Consider the following 22,642-nt stretch of genomic DNA (forward strand, 5'->3'; position numbering starts at 1 on the left):
ATGGGATTACTGCTTCCATACCGTAGGCTAAGGAGAATGGTGTTTCTCCTGTTGACCGCCGAGGTGTGGTGCGGTAAGCCCATAAAACATGAGGAAGCTCTTCCGCCCATTTGCCTTTGGCTTTCTCCAACCTTTTCTTCAACCCATCTAAGACTACTTTGTTTGAAGCTTCTGCCTGGCCATTTGCTTGGGGATATGCCGGTGTAGAATTATAGAACTCTATCTTGTACTCTTCACAAAAGCCTCTGAAGATTCTGCCGTCGAACTGAGTGCCATTGTATGAGATTAGGGCTTTTGGTATGCCAAACCGAGTGATGATGTTTTGCCAGACGAACTTCTTCACATCTTTTTCCTTGATTGATGCCAATGCTTCTGCTTCCACCCACTTTGTGAAGTAGTTTGTTGCTGCGAGAAAGAACTTCCTGTTGCCGGGTGCTGTTGGAAGTGGTCCTACTATGTCCAAGCCCTACATTGCGAAAGGCCATGGGCTAGTCAATGGTAGGAGTTCTCTAGCTGGTTGATGTATTTGGTGTGCGAATTTTTGGCATTTCTCGCACTTCTTCACATATTTCTCTGAGTCTGCCTGCATGTATGGCCACCAGTATCCTTGCGAAATGGTCCTGTAAGCTAGCGATCTTCCTCCTTGATGGCTTCCGCACGCCCCTTCGTGTATCTCGTATAAGAATGCTTCCACTTTGCTGGGGTGGACACACTTTAGATAGGGTCCTGAAAATGATTTTTTGTATAATGCCAGAGATGGGAAGAGCCAAAATCGCTGTGACTTTGCTCTAATTTTGTTGGCTTCTTTCTTTTCTTCCAGTAGGACGCCATCTTTCAAGAATAGTATGATGGGATCCATCCATGAGGGGCCTAGATCGGCGCAGCATACTTCTTCTGCTTCGGGGTCTTCGATGCTTGGTCTTGGTAAGTAGTTGATGAGCAATGGATGTGGGATGGATGTATCTGCCATTGAAGCAAAGCCTGCTAGTTCGTCTGCTCTACCGTTCTCTTCCCTGCCTATCTGTTCTATCCTCACTACTTCAAATTTCTTGATTTCTGTTCTGACCAATTCTTGGTACTTGGCCATCCTATCATCCTTTGCTTCATAGTCGCCAGAAATTTGGTTTACCACCAACTGTGAGTCGCTATAGACCATTAATTCTGTGGCCTTCATGTAGTATGCTGATTTGAGTCCTGCAAGAAGTGCTTCATATTCCATTTCGTTGTTTGATGCTGGGAAGCCAAGGTTGATTGCTTGCTCCACAACCAGGCCGTCTGGTGAGATGAGGACTATGCTGAGTCCTGCACCATGCCGGTTGGATGCTCCATCCACAAAGAGCTTCCACATCTCACCAACGAACAACTTCCAGTAAGTGGAGGGGTCGGATGATGTCGTGGGGTCAAGAATGTTGTTGGTGTTTTCTTTAAGATCCATGCTTGCTGTCTGCCCCTCGCTATCTAATTGTACCAAGTCTTTATTTGTTGGTGAGTCTTGGTTTGGTGTAGCTTGGTTTGCTTCTTCCTTGCTGTCTTTAGTCTGGTTTGCCTTGGAGTCTGACTGAGTACCTTCTGCTAGGGGTTACGCTATTCCGGCGTCAACTTCCATTCCTAGTTCGGTTGTGTCAGTTAGGTCGACTGGGCAGATATGATGTCTTCCAAGAGTAAACTCTGCGACGAAGTCCGCCAAAGATTGGGCCTTTACTGTGGTTCTGGGTTGGAACTTGATGTCGAATTGTCCCAACTCTACTGCCCACTTCAAGATTCGCCTAGAAAAGTTCGCCCTCTCAAACAAAGCTTTTAGTGGAAAAGCTGTGAGGACAACTATGGTGTGGGCGTGAAAGTAGTGTGCCAATTTCTTGGAGGCCATCATTAAGGCCAATGCTAGTTTTTCCAGTGGCAAGTACCTTGTTTCGGCTCCCAGCAATGTCTTGCTGACATAAAAGATGGGCAGATGTTGGATTCCTTTTGCACGAACCAACACTGCGCTAATTGCGTGCTGAGAGACTGCTAGGTACAAGAAAAGTTCTTCACCAAGTACTGGGGTAACAAGCAGTGGTAGGGAAGACATATATTCCTTCAAGCTTTCCAGAGCTCGGTCGCATTCTTCGTCCCACTCGAACTTGACTTTTAATGCTTGAAAAAATGGTTGTAGTCTGTCTGACGACCGGCTCATAAATCGGTTGAGTGCAGCCGCCGTGCCAGTGAGATGCTGCACTTCTTTTATTGAGTTTGGTCTCTTCAAATCCTGGATTGCTTTGATCTGAGAGGGGTCTGCTTCTATACCCCGGTTGGTAACAAGGAAGCCCAGGAATTTGCCAGATCTCACTCCGAATGCACACTTAGATGCATTGAGGCGCAACTTGTGCTTATTCAGGATTTCAAACATCTCTCCTAGGTCCTTGAGATGGTTATTCTCATCCTTGCTTTTGACCACCATGTCGTCGATGTAAGCCTCCATCGTTCTTCTTAACAATGGTTCAAACATCTTGGTGACCATTCGTTGGAATGTTGCCCCTGCGTTCTTCAGGCCAAAGGGCATGACCTTGTAACAGTATAGTCCTCTTGGAGTTGTAAAGGATGTGACCTCCTGGTCTGGTTCATGCATGGCGATTTGGTGGTAGCCGCTGTATGCATCCAGAAAGCTAAGTCAGTTGTGCCCCGCCGTTAGGTCTACCAGTTGATCTATCCGTGGTAGAGGAAAGCTATCTTTTGGGCACGCCTTGTTGACTGTTTTATAGTCGACGCAGACACGTCATTTGCCATTCTTTTTTGGCACTACGACTGTGTTGGAGATCCATCTTGGGTAGTGCACTTCTCTAATTGCTCCTGCCTCCAGCAAGTTACCTACTTCTTCCGCCACTATCTCGGCATGGTGGAGTGCCAATCTGCGTATGCGTTGGATGATTGGTCTGGCGGATGGGTGGACATTAAGTTGGTGACAGATGAACTTTGGATCAATGCCTGGCATGTCGTAGGGCGTCCAGGCGAACACTTCGATGTTAGAGGTTAAGAATTCTGGGACCTCTAATCTCTTAGTGTTGGATAACGATGAACCGAGCAAAAAGAACTTATCTGGGTTCTTTTCATCTATTTTTACCTCTACCAAGCCCTCCACTACTTTCTGATCCGCCGCTTTGCCGACATCTGCGAATAGCTCATTGCTCTCAGGTTCTTCCACCGAATGAACGTATCCTTTGACAGCGCGGCTGCCATTCACCATGACGAAGCATTGCTTCGACATGATCTGATCTCCATAGACTTCTTCAATTACCCTGGTATCGTTGGGGAACCGCATTACCTGGTGGTAGGATGACGCCACCGATCGCATGACATGCAGCCATGTTCTGCCCAAGATGATGTTGTAAGTGAAGGGGACCTTCAATCCCCAGAACTCTACTTGTTTCGTCACGCTTCCTGCTCTGACTGGAAGAATTATTTTACCGACGGGCCATTCTGGCATGGAGTTGAATCCAATTAGGGGGGATACGGCAGGCGCCAAGTCTTTGTCTTGCAGCTTCAATTGTTTAAATGTTTCGTAGTACATGATTTCACATGAACTACCTTGGTCAATCAGAATCCGCTTGACGTCAAAATCCTTGACTCGGAGAGTGACGACCAGGGCATCATTGTGAGGGCAGTATATCCGTTCCAAGTCTTTATCCGAAAAAGACATGACGTTTGTTGCCTATGTCTTTCCCTTTTTGATGGCAGGTTGGGCACTTAGCACCTCTCTTAAGTGTTCAACATTTTTGATTGATCCCCTGAGCTCGCATACACGCTCAGGCTCAAAGACTCCATGTATCACATTGATAACGCCTTGAGGTAGGGCGTCGATCGGCATTCCGTTGGGGTGGTTATGGTCCTGGGGGGCTGGTTGGGCCCCTCCTTCGATGTATTTATCCAGGTGACCTGCTGCCACCAACTCCTCTAGGTGCTGTCTCAATGGCGTGCAATTTTCAGTGCGGTGCCCCTTTTCTTTATGGAAGGTGCACCGTGATCTTTCATCATAGTCCTTCTGAGCTTCCCCTAGCTTGGCTGGCCATCTGACGAAAGGCTCATCTCTTATTTCACTTAGAATCCGATAGGTCGGTTTCTTGAAGACCGTGGTTATGGCCGTGCGGACCCTCAACAATCTTTTATCCGGGTCCTCTCCATTGTCACGCCTACCACGTTCGTTTCTGTTCTGACGATCTACCGCATTGACCTTTGCTGAGGTTTTCTTTTCTGGTACTGTGGTCGTGCCAGATTTTATTTTGGCACGTGCGCCATCTTCTTCTACCCTGATGTGCTGATGCACTCTTTCCATCAAGGCTTCCATGGTGAGGGGTGGTGTCATGGTGAGATTGGTAGGGCAGTCCCCAATTTGGTTGAATGTCTCCCAGTAGCGACTATTGTAGGACCTTAATGTCTCTTTTTCACCCATGTCAATGGAGAGTAGCTGGTCGATCTCCACTGGGGTCTTGGTGTTTGTTCTGAACCTTGTGACAAACGCTTCTGCCAATTGCGCCCAGGAGGCTATGCTGCCTTCTGGAAGTTTTTCAAACCAAGTCAAGCCTAGATCGCCAAGGCTTGATGGGAAGAGGATGCACATTAGAGCCTCGTTTCGCCGATATACCGGCATGACCTGGCGAAAGTGGCTTAGGTGAATGTAGGGGTCTGTCTTCCCCTCGTACGTAGTGAATTTGGGCTGAAGGAAGCCTGTAGGTAGGGGCGCGTTTTCAATTGCCGGAACGAACGGCGAGGTTTGCAGCCTTGCTAATGCTTTGTCCGTCGGTTCATAGGCAGGGCATGGTAATGGCATTCCAACCTCGATGCTTCCATGCGATCAAGGAGCCAATCGTTGAAGGGCAGAAATTCTGCGAGGGTCGCGCGCCCTAGTGTCCTCCTTCCATCGTGCCTTTTCTTCTAGCGTGATCCGCAAATCGGATGATTTGGGCAACTCCGTCTGTTTGGATGATGTTTGGTGTGAGTGTGAGGGTCGGTAGGTACTTCCCTCTGTGTAAGACCTCAATGATCTCGTTCTCTCAGACCTGGAGTAACGAGTTCTGGAGGTTCCAAACTGAGTATCGCCTGTCCTGAGGCTTCTATTTTCTGCTTGTGATGGCGTTGAATGCCTTCCATGGTCTTCTGAGCGGCGAGGGGCCGTCTTGTTTTTGCGCCCCTCTCCTGTCGCCACTCTTTTTTCCTTCATCTGGCGCTTTAAGGCTTCCATGTCAGCCGCCATCTTCCTTATTAATTCGTCTTGCTCCTTCACGCGGTCCTCCAGAACTTGAGGATCAATCCTCCGCCTTTGTCTGTCAGGACTTTGTGAATGAGAGTGATGGGGGCTGTGAGTCCGCCTCCCCCTAGTATCTCTCATGGAGTTATGTCGTTGGGGCTCCAAGTCCGCCATGGGAGGGATAGAAGGTAATCCTTCACGCCTTGCACCCCTATCTGGTGTTTGCCCATCGATGGCAGACTGTGGTAATTCTTCAATGTGTGCCATTGTTCCTATAGAGGTAAAGCTTGATCAAGAGGTTTTGTCCTGTCTGTTTTTCCCACAGACGGCGCCAATTGTAGGGGAAAGAAATAAACCTTCTCGTATAATCCTGTTGCTCAAGTTTGCGCTCCTCTGTACGTCGTCGCTTTATCACCTGAAAACACAAACGTGGGCTAGCCGGCGGGTGTGTGCCGAAAACCTCTCCGATGCCCAAGTCAGCAAGCTTGACAAATAGACAAAAGCTCCGTGTATTCAGAAAGCAAAGTTGTGTGTTACCTCTCCAAAGGTGATGTTTGTGAGCTTTTATAGGTTTCGTGTGGCACAATCCTAGTAGGACTTCTATTTCTCCATCCAGAGTCCTCCTAGGATTCATACTCCTGAAAGATAATGCTTATCCTTCAACACCCCCTCACTGCTTAAACCAAGTGAGATGGTTTTTACAATGGCCGAACTCCAACATGACCGAAGTAAACATGACTATGCATAGCCGCAGAATAAGCCGAACTAGCTCTTCCTTTTACTGCTCTTACGTCGGCTTCTCATGCACAACCCATGGCGTGGTTAGACCGAACTAGCATGTCATGACCGGTGTAACTCCAAGACCGGTCTAACTCCAAAGTACCGTTAGACCGATCTAACTTCGATCTTCTGTCGGACCGGACTAGCTTCACGGCTTTAGGACCGGACTAACTTCAAAATATCCACACGACCGGAGTAACTTACATGGCCATTTTACTCGGCCCTTTGTACTGCGGCTCATAACGGCCCATTACCCAACTTAGCCCAATTTTCACATAAATTACCCTCTCAATTCCGTTTGGATGGAGGGCTTTGGTAAGAAAATAAAAGAAATGGTGAGAATAGGAAACCCCTTTACTTGATTGGATGGTTAAGTAAGTGAAAAATAGTGAGAAATGATGAGAGGTGGTGAGAAAAGGATTCTCACCAAACCGATGTTTTGTTTCTCACCAAAAGTGGTGAGATTTGGTGAGAAAGGAATTGGATTAATGAAAGTTTTCTAAAATATTAAAATTACCCTTATGAAAAAACATAGCTTATTAATATGAAAGGTTATTTTGGTAAAATGAAATACAACATTTTCCTTTCTTTTATCTTATTTACTCTATCCAAACAAGATAGGTGAGAAATCAAATACTCTTCTCTTTTATTCATCCAAACATAATGGTGAGAAACCATAATCATTTCTTTTCTTTTTTTGGTGAAAAACTACACTCATTTTTTTTCTCACCTCACCTCACGATCCAAACGGAATGTAAGAATGTCACTCCACAGTCTTGACGAGGAAGCCACCTCCCACTTGAGTAGATATACTTGCTATACATAATATTTTTCCAAAGAACATTGGCCATGTTTGGGTTGATTTTCAAAAACTTATTTCAAATTTTTTTTCTAAAAATCTAAAAATTAATTTGGTGAAAGAAATTAAAAAAAAGCACTTATAATTTTTATATAATTTTATCTTTTGAGAAGTCGGAATTTTTTTTAAAAAATTTAAAATTATTTTTTTAATATTTATTTTTATCAAACTAGTTTCCATTTTTTTTAAAAAAACTTTTGAAAAAAATTTCTAAAACGTAAACAAACCATGGTAATTGTCTTCAGGGCCACATCTCCACCACCATTTGGCCAGCAAACAATCATTAGCCTCTAAGACATTCCTCACTTGACTTTTGCTTTTGGCAATGTCAGCCCATTTTACCATGTGTAGTTCTTCTTTAAATCTGGAACCCCCTCTCTCCAGGAATGTAGCTTGAATCCTATTAACTGTCTTAGCAACTCCTTTAGGCATCTTAAATAAGGAGAGATAGAACGCTATCAGACTTGACAGAACACCTTAATAAGAGTCACCCTACCCCCAAAAGAAAGAAGAAGCTAGTTTTGACTTGAATTTGTTGAGAACAGGAATTTTGGTGCTCTTTCTCCTTGGATTAGCCCCAAATGGAAGTCCAAGATAAGGAAATGGTAAACTCTGCCTTTTACAGTTCAATCTAGTTGCAAAATCATCCACCAAGGCTTTAGGAACACCTGCTTCGCATACATGACTTTTGTGAAAATTAATTTTCAGCCTTGATAGTACTTCAAAACATCTCAAGATCCTTTTGATGGTTGTTACCTCCATCCATTCAGCTTCAGCAAATACAATTGTATCATTAGCAAACTGTAGATGAGTTGCAGATATTTCCTTTTGTCTCACCACAGCTCCGTTGTAGAGGTTTTTATGGCAGAACTTAGCTGAAGGGGAGCCATTAACCAAGACTGAAATTCTGGTTGTATACAAGCATTCCTTCACCCATGTAATCCATTTGGAACCAAAGGAAAAGTTGGAGAGCATAGATAGCAGGCACTCTCATTCACTGAATCAAAAGCCTTCTCAAAAATCAAGCTTTAGAATCAGCCCCTTCTTGCTTTTCTTCCACCAATCCACTACTTCATTGGTAATTAAAACTCCATCAAAAATATTTCTACCCCCCAAGAAGGCAGTTTGTGCTTCCCCTATTACTCTACTTACAACCTGCTTCAATTTGTTAGAGAGGACCTTAGATAATACTTTGTACATGGACCAAATCAGACTGATTGGTCTATAATCTGATCTGCTGGTTGGACACTCCTTTTTGGGAATCAATAATATGAAAGAGCTATTGATTAATTTAGAAAAGATCCCATTATCATGGAACTCCTTGAAGAATTGCATCACATCTTTCTTGACCATAGACCAGCACTTTGGGAAAAACAGTAAATTAAACCCATTTGGCCTAGGTGCTTTGTTACCCTCACAGTCTTTGATGGCAGCCTAGACTTCAGCTTCATAAAATCTTTCTTCCAATCTAAGAGATGCAAGGTGTTGACTAATAGAATTGAAGCTTCCTTGTAGCTTAGGCCTAGAGATGCATCTCTCGGTGAAAACCTCTTGAAATACATGAATATCTCATGCTTGACCCTATGTGGTTCATCATACAACACCCCCTCCACTGAGATTGAATCAATCAGATTTTTATTATGTCTGCATATTGCCATAATGTGAAAAAAATCTTGTATCTTTTTTTTTTTTTATCTGTTTTCATAGTCCACTTCATCCTAGACATCTGTAACCACAACCACTCTTATTTTCTACTTGACCAAATATTCGTTCTTACTTTTCTTCTCCTAGCTATTCAGCCTCATCTAGGCTCCTAGTTTCAGCCCTAAATCCAGATCATGCAATTCCTTTTCAGCAGCTTTTAAGGAGGTTGCAACATTGCCAAGAACCTTTGTGTTCCATTTCTTTAGTGTCATTCTTCAGTTTTTTTAGCTTCAAAATTGTGGTAAATCCAGCCCATCCAGTAATGGTTGGATCATCCCAAGCCTTTTTTACCACTGCCAAGAAATTTGGGTATAGTACCTAAGCATTTATAAACCGAAAGGGTCTTGGACCCCTGTGACAACCACCTCCTTAATTAATTAAGCTAATTACATGATTTATATTGATTATGTTTTTATGTGTGTTATTATGTGCCATGTGTGAATTGAATTGTGATATGGTTAATAGATATGTACAAGACATGATTTGAACCTGTCTGAATCAGTAATTTATATAAGTTAGAAAGAAATATTTGGATAGGTAATTAAATTAGATTATGATGAGAATAAATTTAATTTAAGTGAAATTGATATACTTTAATTAACCTTATGAGTTAATCAAGGCCTAAGACAAAAAGTAGTAACTAAAATAATTTCGTAACTCTATTCATCTAGTTAAGAAGAGATATACTTGTGAGAGAGTAAGTGGGTTTTGTCGGGAGACATTTTCTAGAGAGAAACTCAAGATTGAGAGGAGCTATACTCATAATCTGTTAAGATGTAGGTATAATTAAGATGAATTCATGGTTAATTGGGACTTTTGTAGCTGTAATTGAAAGTTTAGAACATGCAAGTATAGTTAAGAGATGAATTGAAGAAAATAGTCCATGACTCTATCATGCATGTCGATTATTCAAGTCATTCATGTTCATCGATTTGATTTCCTTGCATGGCTCCTAACAAATGATAACAAATACATTCACATCATCACAAATTCCCATAGGCAACCTTTAATCTAATATTAACAATACTTGTCATGACCCGAACCCGCCCCTATGGGTTAAGGACATAATCAGCCAGTAATCAAGGGATTACCTACAGCCTCAAACCAAACCAGACATAACTCATCAGAGTAAAGGGGCCAAACGGAAGCAAAATTTAAAACTTTGTCCATAGAGCTGTGCTTACATGGCATATCATAACAAACCACGCGCATATATGTTAATAACTCACATCAAAATATGTACTAATACAAATAACTCTGTACATACAGGATCATTCAGTCTGGGTCAGCCAATCAAAACTATATACAAACATAAACCAAAGTCCTCGCCGACATGACAAAATAAAACAAGATAGCAAAAGGCCGAAGACAAGTCTCGTGCGTGAGACGTAAGGGCTGACTTTTCAAAAACCTTGGTTGTTCCACACAGACTTCACCGAGGCTGGGTTGGGACCTCTCTCGGCTCACCTATAAACACATGAATGAACGTGAGTGAAAGCCCAGTGAATAATATCAATAAAAAGTTACACAAATAGTGTTTAGAACAACACGTTTCAAACGGCCTTGGGCCCAATTCGCATTTCTATCTAACATATGTACAAATATAGGTCAAGTGATTGCGGTTCCAAACACATCATACGGCCTCGGGCTCAATCCATTCATGTCATGCGGCCTCTGGCCCACTTATCTTTCATTCATGTCAAACTGGCCTTTGGCCCATTCATTCTATCATTCAGATCATACTGGCCTCTGGCCCATTCATTCATCCGTTCAGATCATACTGGCCTCTGGCCCATTCATTCATTCATTCAGATCATACTAGCCTCTGGCCTATTCATTCATTCATGTCAAACTGGCCTCTAGCCCATTCATTCATTCATACATTCGTTCATGTCAAACTGGCCTTCGGCCCATTCATACTTTCATGTCAAACTAGCCTTTGGCCCATTCATACTTTCATGTCAAACTGGCCTTTGGCCCATTCATTTGGCATAGCAAACATTGTCCACCAATCGAATTACGAACTTATAAAACTTACATAGGAGTAAGCAATTGGACAATAACATATTTCAAATATCTTTGTTAAGATATTACTCACAGTGATCGGCTGGGTGATTTGCCCTGGAGCTTGACCCTACACATTACATGAACACAACGGGTCACAAACAATTCAATCCGTTCCTTGATTCACATATTCCTCTTTAGGCTTCTTTTAATTCATTCATAATGCTCAATGTATGCCTAAGAGTACTTAGAAGTGAAAGAGAACGGAAAACAAAACACAGAATGCATTTTCAAAATTTCAGAAACAGGGGCCCTCGCTCGAGGGTGGACTTCCCCACTCGAGCGGACCCAAGAGGTCTGCAAAAGTGCTGGATGCATCAAATTTATGCTCGAGCGTGAAGTCGGGCGCTCGAGCGGAAGGTCTCACTACATGGCTCCCCGCTCGAGCGTGAACTTCCCCGCTCGAGCGGACATCATGTCTACAGAAAATACTGGGAGCCCGTATTTCCCGCTCAAGCGGTAGTTCCCCTACTCGAGTGAACATCAAAATTTCTGGGTTTTCCAGCAATGTTCTTGAGCTCAAATTCAGCATTCAAATTAACATGTCTTGCATATAATAGCTCAAACTTCACATATACATGTACTAACACGGTACAAACACCAAATTATAACATTATGAAGCTCAATTTCTTGGATCAATTACATGCATGACTCAAATTGTTCCAAACTCATCACCAACATACCAAATTCAAACATTCAAGACTTACACCTCCATAATTTGTACTTGCATGTGGGATATACTCAATGCTTTCAATTTAGTTGGTGAAGAGATGATTAAATACATGGACTTTAAATCAAAATCCAACATGGATCACACACATTATGCTCAAACATAGAAATTCATAGCAATATCTTTCATGCATGCACCTATTGACTTCAAATTCATCAAACACAACACAATCCTTGTTCTTGATTACCATTCAACTTTGAATTCACAAAATTACAACATTAAACCCATGAATTCATAATCAATCACTCACCTAGAAGCTCAATCTTCCCAAATTATGGTCAAATCTTGAATTGGTCTTCAAGTTATTCAAGCTTTAAGATCAAAATCTCAATTTGAGCTTTTCTTCTCTCTCTAAGCCGGCCTCTCCCTCTCTCCTGAGAGTGATTTCATCCAAAATGAAATGAAGAGAGAAGTTGAGTGCATAGTGCCCTTTTATGTAAGTCCCACTAATCAAAGTTATCAATATTAAATAATTGGGCATTTAATTAATCGTTCTGAATCTAATTATTTTGATCCGAATCAATTTTCAATTAAATTTCACCGTAGGCTCTAAAAATTACGCTAATCACAATGGCGTAATCAATTTCGGGTTTTGTAGCCGATAAGGCCTTCAACTTAATTTCCAAAGCAGATAATCAAACAGATATTCGTATGGTGAACAGATAGAAATTCAAAACCACATATTTTCACATAAATTGCACACAAAATCATATCAAACACATAATCACATTCATAATAAGGACCAATTAGCATAGTACAGAACATGGTTATCACAATACTAATATGAAATTCACATTAAAGAAGCACACAATATGGTAACAAGTAGTCTCACTCCCATCCATTCTTCTAAATCAGCGTCATAACTAACAGTTCACAGCAAATTCAATTCGATAAATTCCCAAAATAGAAGTTCATCACTAGCTCTCAAGAGTATTCAACATATAAAATTCAATTCTCACACTAATTCCCACATAACCATTTTGCACATAATCTGCGTCAATTGTCTTGGTTAGAACTTCCACAATTCATACTTTCTAGTCGGTCAATTTGAGCACACAATTCTTGTTCTTTTCATTGTCCATATGTAAACATAGGTAACAATAATCATAGGAAAATGGGTCTCATAGATTTCATTTTCATTTTTAGATATGTTTACAAAAATTCACATATTCACATTTCATGTATGCACATAACAATTCCACACACACCCACACATGTTGATATAATGCCCTAATTTCTTTTGTAGGACATCCTATAGCTCATTTAGACGCATGTGTGTGATAAAACTCGTGCTCTGATACCACTCTGCCATGACCCAAACCCTCCTTTACAGGTTTAGCATTATGATAGGCCAGTAATCTGAGATTACCAAAGGCCTCCTTAACAAGAATACAATAATAGGGGCTGCAGAAGCCAATAATTAATAAAATATAACGTCCAATAAGCTGTGCAGACTTACATGGAATAAAGCAAACCAGTATATAAACATATGTACATATGTCCATGTCAAGCTTAGGTACACAAAACATAATCATGACTTGGGGATTAAATGCCATTAACAAAATAAAACCAGTCATAAACAATTTCAAAAGGGTGAACTCTGAACCACCCAAAAAGCCTTGACACTTGACAGTTTGGAACCTCACAGTGAGGCACGGTATTTGGCTTGACAAAACAGAGTTTAGGTTGACGCCATTAAGTCCACTCTTGCACTTGATCACCTACATACATATATAAATCAATGAGTTAGAGCCCAGTAAATAACGTCAGTCTGAAGAGATTAAATGAATGAGGCCCATAATTTATAAAATCAAAACAATGTTCTTAACATGATCAAAGTATTTTCCGGATACTTGGAATCAGAAAAAAGTTCCTCGAACCTTTAACCCTTTCGTAGTTTAAGACATAGCGCGGTACAGTTCCAAAAGCTTTATTAAACATTTGACAAAATTCCATACAGAACGTTTGCACCGAAACGAAGCATTTATCATATATACACATTTAGAATTCATAAAGTTTATCGACTGTTTAGAAGTACTTACATTTCGGGGTACAATAATACTAAACAGAATATTAGCAAAACGACCACAAAAGACCGAGGACATAGGCATAACGATCGTAACGGATTGACATATACATAATGATCGTAACGAATCGACATTTATATAACGATCGTAGCGGATCAACATATATATAACGATCGCAATTGATCGACTTAGACAGTGTTAAGTTTTGCTATGGAATTTTGAAATAATTATGATATGATAGGTTTTCTAAAAACTTATGTTTGATAAGAATGAATGAGATTCCCTATTTGATCATCGAAAGTGACACCATGAACATGTGGTTTGATTTTCGAAAATCTCCATTATGTCTAAGTCGATCCATAGTGATCGTTATGTATACGTCGACCTGTTGTGGTTGTTATGTCTAAGTCGATCAATTGCGATCGTTATGTATACGTTGATCTATTGCGATCATGATGTATATGTCAATCCGTAGTGGTCATTATGCCTATGTCCTTGGTCCTTTATGGTCATTTTGCTAATATTCTGTTTAGTATAATTGTACCCCGGAATGTAAGTAACTCTATACGGTTGATGAACTTTATGAATTCTAAATGTGTATATATAATAAATGCTTTGTTTTGGTGCAAACATTTTGTATGGAATTTTGTCAAAGGTTTATTAAAGTTTTTGGAAATGTACCGCGGTATGTCTTAAACTATGAAAGGGTTAAAGGTTCGAGGAACTTTATTTCTGATTACAAGTATCTGGAAAATACTTTGATCATGTTAAGAACATTGTTTTGATTTTTATAAGTTATAGACCTCATTCATTTAATCTCTTTACACTAACGTTATTCACTGGGCTCTAGCTCATTGATTTATATATGTATGTAGGTGATCAAGTGCAAGAGCGGACTGAATGACGTCAACCTAAACTCTGTTTTTTCAAGCCAAATACCGTGCCTCACCGCGAGGTTCCAAACTGTCAAGCGTCAAGGCTTTTTGGGTGGTTCAGAGTTCACCCTTTAGAAATTGTTTATGACTAGTTTTATTTTGTTAATGGGATTTAATTCCTAAGTCATGATTATGTTTTGTGTACCTAAGCTTGACATGGACGTATGTATATATGTCTATATACTGGTTTGTTTTATTCCATTTAAGTCTGCATAGCTCATTGGATATTATATTTTATTAATTATTGGCTTCCGTAGCCCCTATTATTGTATTACTGTTAAGTAGGCTTTTGGTAATCTCAAATTATCAGCCAATCATGGTGCTAAACCTATAGGGGCCGTTTGGGTCGTGACAACCCCAATCCCTCCCATCCTCCATCTAAAGTAATGGACAATGGTCAGAGATTCCCCTTGGAAGACCCCATAACTTAAATTCAAACCTCCTCAACCATTCTATTGAAATCAAGATCCTATCAATTCTACTTCATTTTCCTCATTCACAAGAATTGCACCATGTAAATTGCCTTCCAAGCATAGGCAAATCAAATAATTCCATAAGCTCAATGAAATCATTGAATTCCTTCATTCCCCTATCACTTCTAGAACACCCTTTTCCCTCCCCTAAATTCTTGATTTCATTAAAATCCCCCTTAGACACCAAGGCTTCTCAAACCTAGATTTTAATCTAGAAAGTGTTGAAAGTACATAGAATCATTTTATTTTTAGTATTATGGATATAATTTGTGATTGTGTCAATCACTGATTTAGTATCATTTCCTTATTTATATCATTTCCTAAATTATATCATGAATCTATTATATATACATGGCCTCTACCTCATTTATGAGTAAGCCAAATAATTCTTTTCATCATTTTTGGTATCAAAGCTAGGTTAAGTACCTAGTAATTTTGCTTCATCGGCGGGCGACAACCTTGCCTTGGCCGCCTACCAGACCTCAACCCATTCTACTGTTATATTTTGTTTTTGTATCACTTCGTGGAGATCACTTCCTCTATCCACTAGTTTATTACTATCCCAATTATCTCTATCATATTTTTTTTACTCGCAATCCATTTTTTTTTTTGTTGTTGTGTGTTTCTGTTCCACTTTGTCTTTCTCTTTATTTCAATCTCAATTAGGTTTCTATCTTCAAAGCTATTTGAGTTTGATGGAGGGTATTATACCTATATCATGGTGAGCATGGTGATATACTATGTGAACCACCTAAGCCGCACCATCTAGCGCACAACCCAAGCTGCTCTCTCTGGGGTACAACTAAAGTCGCCCCCTCTTGCGCACCACCAAAGTCGCCCCTTAGTGCACTTTCTAATAAGTCGCCCCTTGGCGCACTCAACCATCTATTGCCATCATCGTTCAGCACCACATCATAATTTATGTGTGTGTCACATGCTGGTTCAATATCCAGTTCTCTACATCGGTCTGGCATGACTCCTTTAAACTGTCTCGACATTGATTCCGGTTAGTTCCTACAACGCTCCAGCATGACCCCTTAAACTATTTCGACATTAGTTCCGACCAGTTTTTACAACAGTCCGGCACGACCATAAACTATCTCCCAGCATTAGCTTCAGTCTTTGATGCTGACTAGTGTCTTATTGGCTGTCGACTAGGGTGTTTCCTGGCCATAGATGCTTCGGCAGCTCTTCTAGGACAGTTTAGTCTCTATTTTTTTTCCTTTTCTAGGGTGTGGTGCTGATGTATTAAGCACTTTTTGACCTTTTTTATTTAGTGGACTACTAGATTTGTTCTATAGCATTTATTTAGACTAGCCGTTGAGTTTTTTCCAGCTTCTTCCAGTCATCCATTAGCAAGCTGCGATTGTTAAATATCTTCACACCAGCTTGAGGGGGAGTGTTGAGTACAAAAATTAGATTACATAGAATCTTTTTATTTTTAGTATTATGTATATAATCTGTGATTGTATCAATCACTTATTTAGTATTGTTTCCTTATTTATATCATTTCCTAGATTGTATAATGAATCTATTATATATACATGGCCTCTACGCCATTCATGGGTAAGCCAAATAATTCTTTTCATCCTTTGGGAGGTACTTTTATCCTTTTTAGGTGCATACACATTCACTTGCACACAATCAAAATTTGGAAGTAAAGCACCTGGAAGTAAGATGAAGTTCCTTGTGCTACAACATTGAGAAAGCTTGAAAACATTTGGATTCTAGATGCATAGCAGCCCACTAGCTAACCCATCCGAGTCAACAATCATGAAATCCAAATCATCCGTAGGCCATAAAGACTTTACAAAATCAGCTGACAAACATGATTTCTTGATTTCTTGAATAAAGGCAAAATCAATATCTCTCTTTAAGTTGCTTCCTTATCTTTCCCCTTTTCTCTGCTCTGCCCAAACCCCTAACATTCCAAGATAGTAGCTTCATTAAAACAACAACAAATCTCCTTATTTCACCTGATGCAATTGCTTAATCTTGAGCAACCACATCCTTCTAAGCCACTATTTCCACATCATCTTCTTTTAACTCTATGATTTTATGAATGGATTCCTTTTCTTTTCTTTGAAAACAAATTCCCAGAGCTTTGCCTAATTGTACCGTAGCTTGCGCTTCATTTAGAAGCACTGTGTGTGTGTGTGCGCTTGTGCGATGTCAGATCAACCTAGATGATTCAACCCATAAGATGACTGAGTTGTAACTGTTGCTCTGAAGATTGCACCTTTGCTTCAACTTCCCATTACCATTGATCCACCTTTTCTTGCCTTCTTTCTCCTTTAGCCATCCTTCTATGTATGCTTACTCCCTTTTCTGGTAGTGAGCCTCCTTGCAAATAACGGACTACTACAGGCTATGGAGCTTCTTTTCTCCCTAACTACTTTCATTGAGTTAGGTATGGGCTGGATAGTAAGTGGGAACGATGGTATAGCCATTTGGGCTTGAACTTCATTATTATTCCAGGCTCAATTCCCCCAGATCCACTAAGGTATAGTAAGTGGGAACGATGGTATAGCCATTAGTAACTCCTCTAGGCCCAAGAAAATCCCCTACCTTTTGGACTTCATTTAAAGCCACCTCAAGATTTATTCCAGGCTCAATTCCCCCAGATCCACTAAGGCTTATCATGAACCCAGATGGGTTGGCCTCTGACTACCCTTCCTTATTTGCTTTATTAAGAATCTGATTGGCATTCAAATTTGTCCCTGTAGTGATTTCATTGCATGCTTCTCTAACATTTAGGTTTCTCATGAGCTCACACTATGTCTCTTCCACTTTTGAGGAAGATGAGCCATCCTTCCTTTTTCCTTTTACACTTGTTCTGCTAAAACTCCAGCTCATTCTTTTGGGTAGGTGCCACTTCATCGCATTTGTCCACATCATCATGCACCCTGCCGTCCACGCCCTCATCTTTTCCTTCCTTGCTATCTCCATTGTCAAGATTCTGCTCATTAACTTCATTGGAGCTGTACAATTCCTCTCTTCTTAGATGCACAACATGATTACATGATTCCATAACTTTGGTTAGCATGACTTGCTCTTCACAAATTCTTACTGGATAGAAATTATCTCTACACTTCACTTGCACAACTGTGTTGATAAACTTCATAGTTTTTGTAGCAATTTTCACCTCCCTACACTTGAAGGATAAAGAGTTTGAGGTTTCTTCATCTAAGACCACCATCTCTCTCCATAAAATTCCAATTTTGTTGAACACATCAGTGCTCCATAGGTTTAGTGGCACACCATAGCAGCTTAGCCAAACCATTCTTTCTTGTTACAAATACATCCATTTCTTCCATTGAGTGACATAATCACACCGTTCCTTAAGGTAATCATCAATTAGTACTAGCATTTCCTTCATAATTGCATTTGAATCGAAAGATTAAACAACCATTCTTCCTCCACTCTTCCTTGCCAAAATGTCCTTAGACCCTTTTTTATGGAACCACATTTTGAAACTTAGAGAAGGCATGGTAGCTTTTCAGCTTAACAATAACACTATCATATAACCACCCATTTCCCACCTCGTATGCCATGATAGTTAAGTCTTGATTCTCTCTTCGATTCCATTTCTTGACACCTCTGCATATGATTTTTCCCTGTGATCATCCTCTTAGTCATATCCACTCCATCTTCATTGAACTTTCCACCAACCTTGCTTATGGCTATTGTCTTTTCAGTTCTAGATCCTTTTCCAAAAGTTGTTTTCTTTACTTTGAGAACCATGTCATCACACCAGATACTATTTGTTTTTTAAGTCGCAACATCCAGTGCCACTGGACAATCAAATTTGAGAAATCCAAACCTGGACTTTGTTGCTTTCCTTGTTTTGTTTGGGATAAAAACATCCTTAATTACCCCAAACTACATAAACCAAGAATACAGTCCTTTTGGATTCATGGACATTGGTATGTTATCAACAAATAGAGTGAAGATATCCTTACCATCCTTCATAGCTTCATACCTTTGAGTTTGTCTGTATTTACCATACATAACTAGTTGCCATCCTCCTTTAGTTCTCTCTTTAGCTGCCATATGATTTTTTGATAGTGACTGATATAAGGAGAGGTTAAACTTAGTTGTGTTTAATGACTAAAATACTACTTTTTTTGTTGGTTTTACTTAACGAAAATAGGCTGATCGTGTAGATTCAAAACAAAGTAAAAGACTAGGGTTTAAATTGACAAAATTAAAAGCTCAAGATTTATTTTGTTACAAGGATCAAACTTTGAAAATTTTTTATTTTATTTTATTTATTTATTTATTTTTGTAATTATTTCAAAATTTTATATAGATTGATGCAGCTACATTAGGACTTATTATATTAAATTAAAATGTCCATTAAAATGACATTTAATTACATAATACCACAGTCATATTATTATGGTAAAAAATAATGTATTAAACTTCTATAAGAATACTATTTTCCTTTTAATTAATAAATACATCAAGAATAGTTTACATAACAACAAAGGAAAATAAACACATACACCAACATTTCAATTTAATATCTCTGAGAACAGAGCTTTAATACCATTGATTTTCAATTATTCCCCCCCAAAAAAATGAAATTGATAAAAAAAAAAAGAGTGTAATTTAGCAATTTATTTCTCAACCTAGTGTTTATAGGTCTTTAAAAATAAATAAATAAATAAATAAAAACCTAGCATTTGTTGGTGAATTTATCCATCCACCTTATTTATGTTGTTAGCATTTTCTTAGTTTGACTGTTTTAAATTTCAGGTATACTCCGACACAAGTTTCTTGTTGCAGCAGTCATTTTTGCAATTTGTGTCCTTATTGCAATATGTTGTGTCCTTCGATTAATAATAAAAAAGAAAGAGGATCAGGAAAAGATTGAAAGATTTTTGGAGGATTACAAAGCCCTCAAGCCTGCAAGATACTCTTTTGCTGACATCAGGAACATTACCAATAAATTTAAGGACAAAATAGGCCAAGGTGGCTATGGAACAGTGTACAAGGGAAAACTATCCAATGATGTTCATGTTGCAGTCAAAATCCTCGACAATGTCAAGGGAAATGGGGATGAGTTCATCAATGAAGTGGGAACAATAGGTACAATCCACCACATCAATGTCGTACGTTTGGTCGGATATTGTGCGGATGGATTTAAAAGAGCTCTTGTTTATGAGTTCTTATCAAACCATTCCCTAGAAAAGTTCATATTGTCTAAACGCAAAAAGAATTCACTAGGTTGGGAGAAGCTGCATGATATTGCTCTTGGCATAGCTAAAGGAATTGACTATCTTCACCAAGGTTGCAATCAACAAATCCTTCACTTTGACATTAAACCTCATAACATCTTGTTGGACCACAATTTCAACCCAAAAATCTCTGATTTTGGCCTAGCAAAGTTGTGTTCCAAGGAACAAAGTGTGGTATCTATGACTGCTGCAAGGGGCACAGTGGGCTATATTGCACCCGAAGTGTTCTCTCGAAATTTTGGAAAGGTGTCATGCAAATCAGATGTATATAGTTTTGGAATGCTGCTGCTAGAAATGGTTGGAGTAAGGAATAATAATGTCACACAAAACAAAAGTGAAGTGTACTTTCCTGAATGGATTTACAACCGTTTGGATCATGGAGAAGATCTAGAAATCCAGATTGATGAAGATGGAGATGCACAAATTGCAAAGAAACTAACTATTGGGAAACTGTGGTGTATACATTGGTATCCTATGGACCGACCATCGATGAAAGTTGTGGTGCAAATGTTGGAAGGAGATGGAGGTAGTCTGACCATGCCTTCCAATCCATTTGCCTCTGCAAATCCAATGACGACAAGGGGAAAAATGAGGGGAAGGCTGTTAGATAGTGAGTTAGAAGAAATTTCCGAATCTGAATCGTTTTCTCATTGATGCTAGCAGCTACATAACATCAGTGGTCGTTTTGCAATAAATATTTTCTTTGTTTTGATAGGTCTACAATAGATATGGAGAACTTTGAATTATTTACAAACAATAGGTATAATGTGTAATTACTATAAGAAATAAATAAACATCCAGTGTCATGTGTTAAGCTTTGTGCTTTTTTTTTTTTTTTTTTTTTTTTAATAACTGGATATCCAAATCAGTTTATGTTCATCTCAACTATTTCTTGAAGACCAATCCCACTGCCCACTTGTGAGGGTCCCATTTAAAATCAGAGCAAATATCCTTTTTTAATAATTGGATCCCATTTAAAGTCAGTGCAAACACCATTTTTTAATAATTGAATGTCCAAATCAGTTTACACGCACTTCAACTATTTCCATAAGATCAATCCTACTGCCCACTTGTAAAGGCCCCATTTCCAGAAGACCAATCTTATTGCCCACTAGTAGGGCCCCATTTACCAATTAGTAAGTATAGAAGACCAATCCTATTGCCCAGTTTACGTGTACCTCAACTATTTCCAAAAGATCAATCCTACTGTCCACTTGTGAGAGCCCCATTTCCAGTAGACCAATCCTATTGCCCACTTGTGAGAACCCTATTTACTTATTAGTAAGTACAGAAGACCAATCCTACTGCCCACTTGTGAGGGCCCCATTTAAAGTCAGAGCAAACACCCTGCCCACTTGTGAGGGCCCCGTTTACCTATTAGTAAGTATAGAAGACCAAACATATTGCCCAATTGTGAGGGACCTATTTAAAGCTAGAACAAACACCCTGTATAGACTGACCCTAAAAAGATTATTGTAGTTAATAAGTATTGAACTTGAGACCTAGAGAGAGCACACCCCCAAGTGTCAAGTTGTGTTCAAGAGACCAACCCCTTAGGGTTGAACTTTGTGCTCTAGTAGTTCGTTGAATGCCAAATTGTTAGACTTATTTATTTTGATGATTTATTTAATTATATTTTTAATTTATTTGGAAGAGAAAAATATAATCAAAATTTATTTTGATGATTAATTTGAAAGAGAAAAATAGAATCAAAATTTATTTTGTCCCAAAAGGTTCAAAAGGTTCAAGTGAAAGATATTCAAATTTGTAATGATGGAGTGGAAGATATTCAAATTAGTAATGATGGAGTACAACGGTTATAAACGACTATAAATTCAAATGAATACAACGGCTATAAAAGGTTATAAATTCAAATCAATACAACGGCTATAAACGGCTATAAGTTTCATTATATATACCAAAGCCTCTAATGTAAACAAGTGACAAAAAAATCAGAAAATATTCTTTGATCTATAATCACTCACAGCTATTCTTTAAAAAATTCTTTGAGAAGTGTTCTTCAATTTTTGCTTACATCCTCTTTTAAAAATTATATACTGAGCCTTATAGCTTTAAGCCTATCTTTCTTGTGTGAGGTTTACAGAAAAACTAGAGCTTCATTTTGTATATCCATCTTTGAGAGATATTTATTATAAGCTTTCTTTGAAAGAAAAAAATACCATTTCATCTTGTAAAAGTGTTGCAAACATTGTGTTCTTGAAATCTTGAGAGTGATTGTGAATCACCTAAGATTTGCAACGCTTTGGGCTTGTGAAGTTTGTGTAAAATCCGTGGAGGATTGCTCAACTTGTAAAGAGGTTGCTAGCACCACCGTGAAGCAAGAGCATAGTGGAAAATCTTAAGTGAAGCTTGAGGAGTGGATGTAGGCCGAGTTGAAACCGAACCACTATAAATTTGTTTGTCTCTCTCTCCCTTATCTCTTTATTTTATTTAAATTGCTGTAACTATATTTCACATTTTCAATGTGCTAAAATCATTAACTGACATAGTTATTAGAACACTTGTTTTAATTATTTTTATTTCATTAACTATATTTATCTGTTGTGCTAGTCATAATTTTTATTAGGGTATTATTAATTTTTAATTGT

At 39.2% G+C, this 22,642-nt stretch overlaps 1 protein-coding gene across 1 annotated transcript in view; it reads left to right on the top strand.

Moving 5' to 3' along the window:
* The window catches only part of LOC114303404 (rust resistance kinase Lr10-like), a 34,133-nt gene extending 13,286 nt beyond the window's left edge, over nucleotides 1–20,847 (top strand). Inside the window, exon 2 of the mRNA XM_082884019.1 lies at nucleotides 19,552–20,847. Within this exon, the coding sequence (XP_082740145.1) occupies nucleotides 19,552–20,687 (1,136 nt within the window). The 3' untranslated portion in view covers nucleotides 20,688–20,847. The remainder of the gene's footprint in view (nucleotides 1–19,551) is intronic.
* Nucleotides 20,848–22,642: the final 1,795 nt, after the last annotated feature.

This window comes from Camellia sinensis, chromosome 1 (genome assembly GCF_055761805.1).
Source record: "Camellia sinensis isolate YWXY chromosome 1, ASM5576180v1, whole genome shotgun sequence".
Taxonomy (NCBI): Eukaryota; Viridiplantae; Streptophyta; class Magnoliopsida; order Ericales; family Theaceae; genus Camellia; species Camellia sinensis.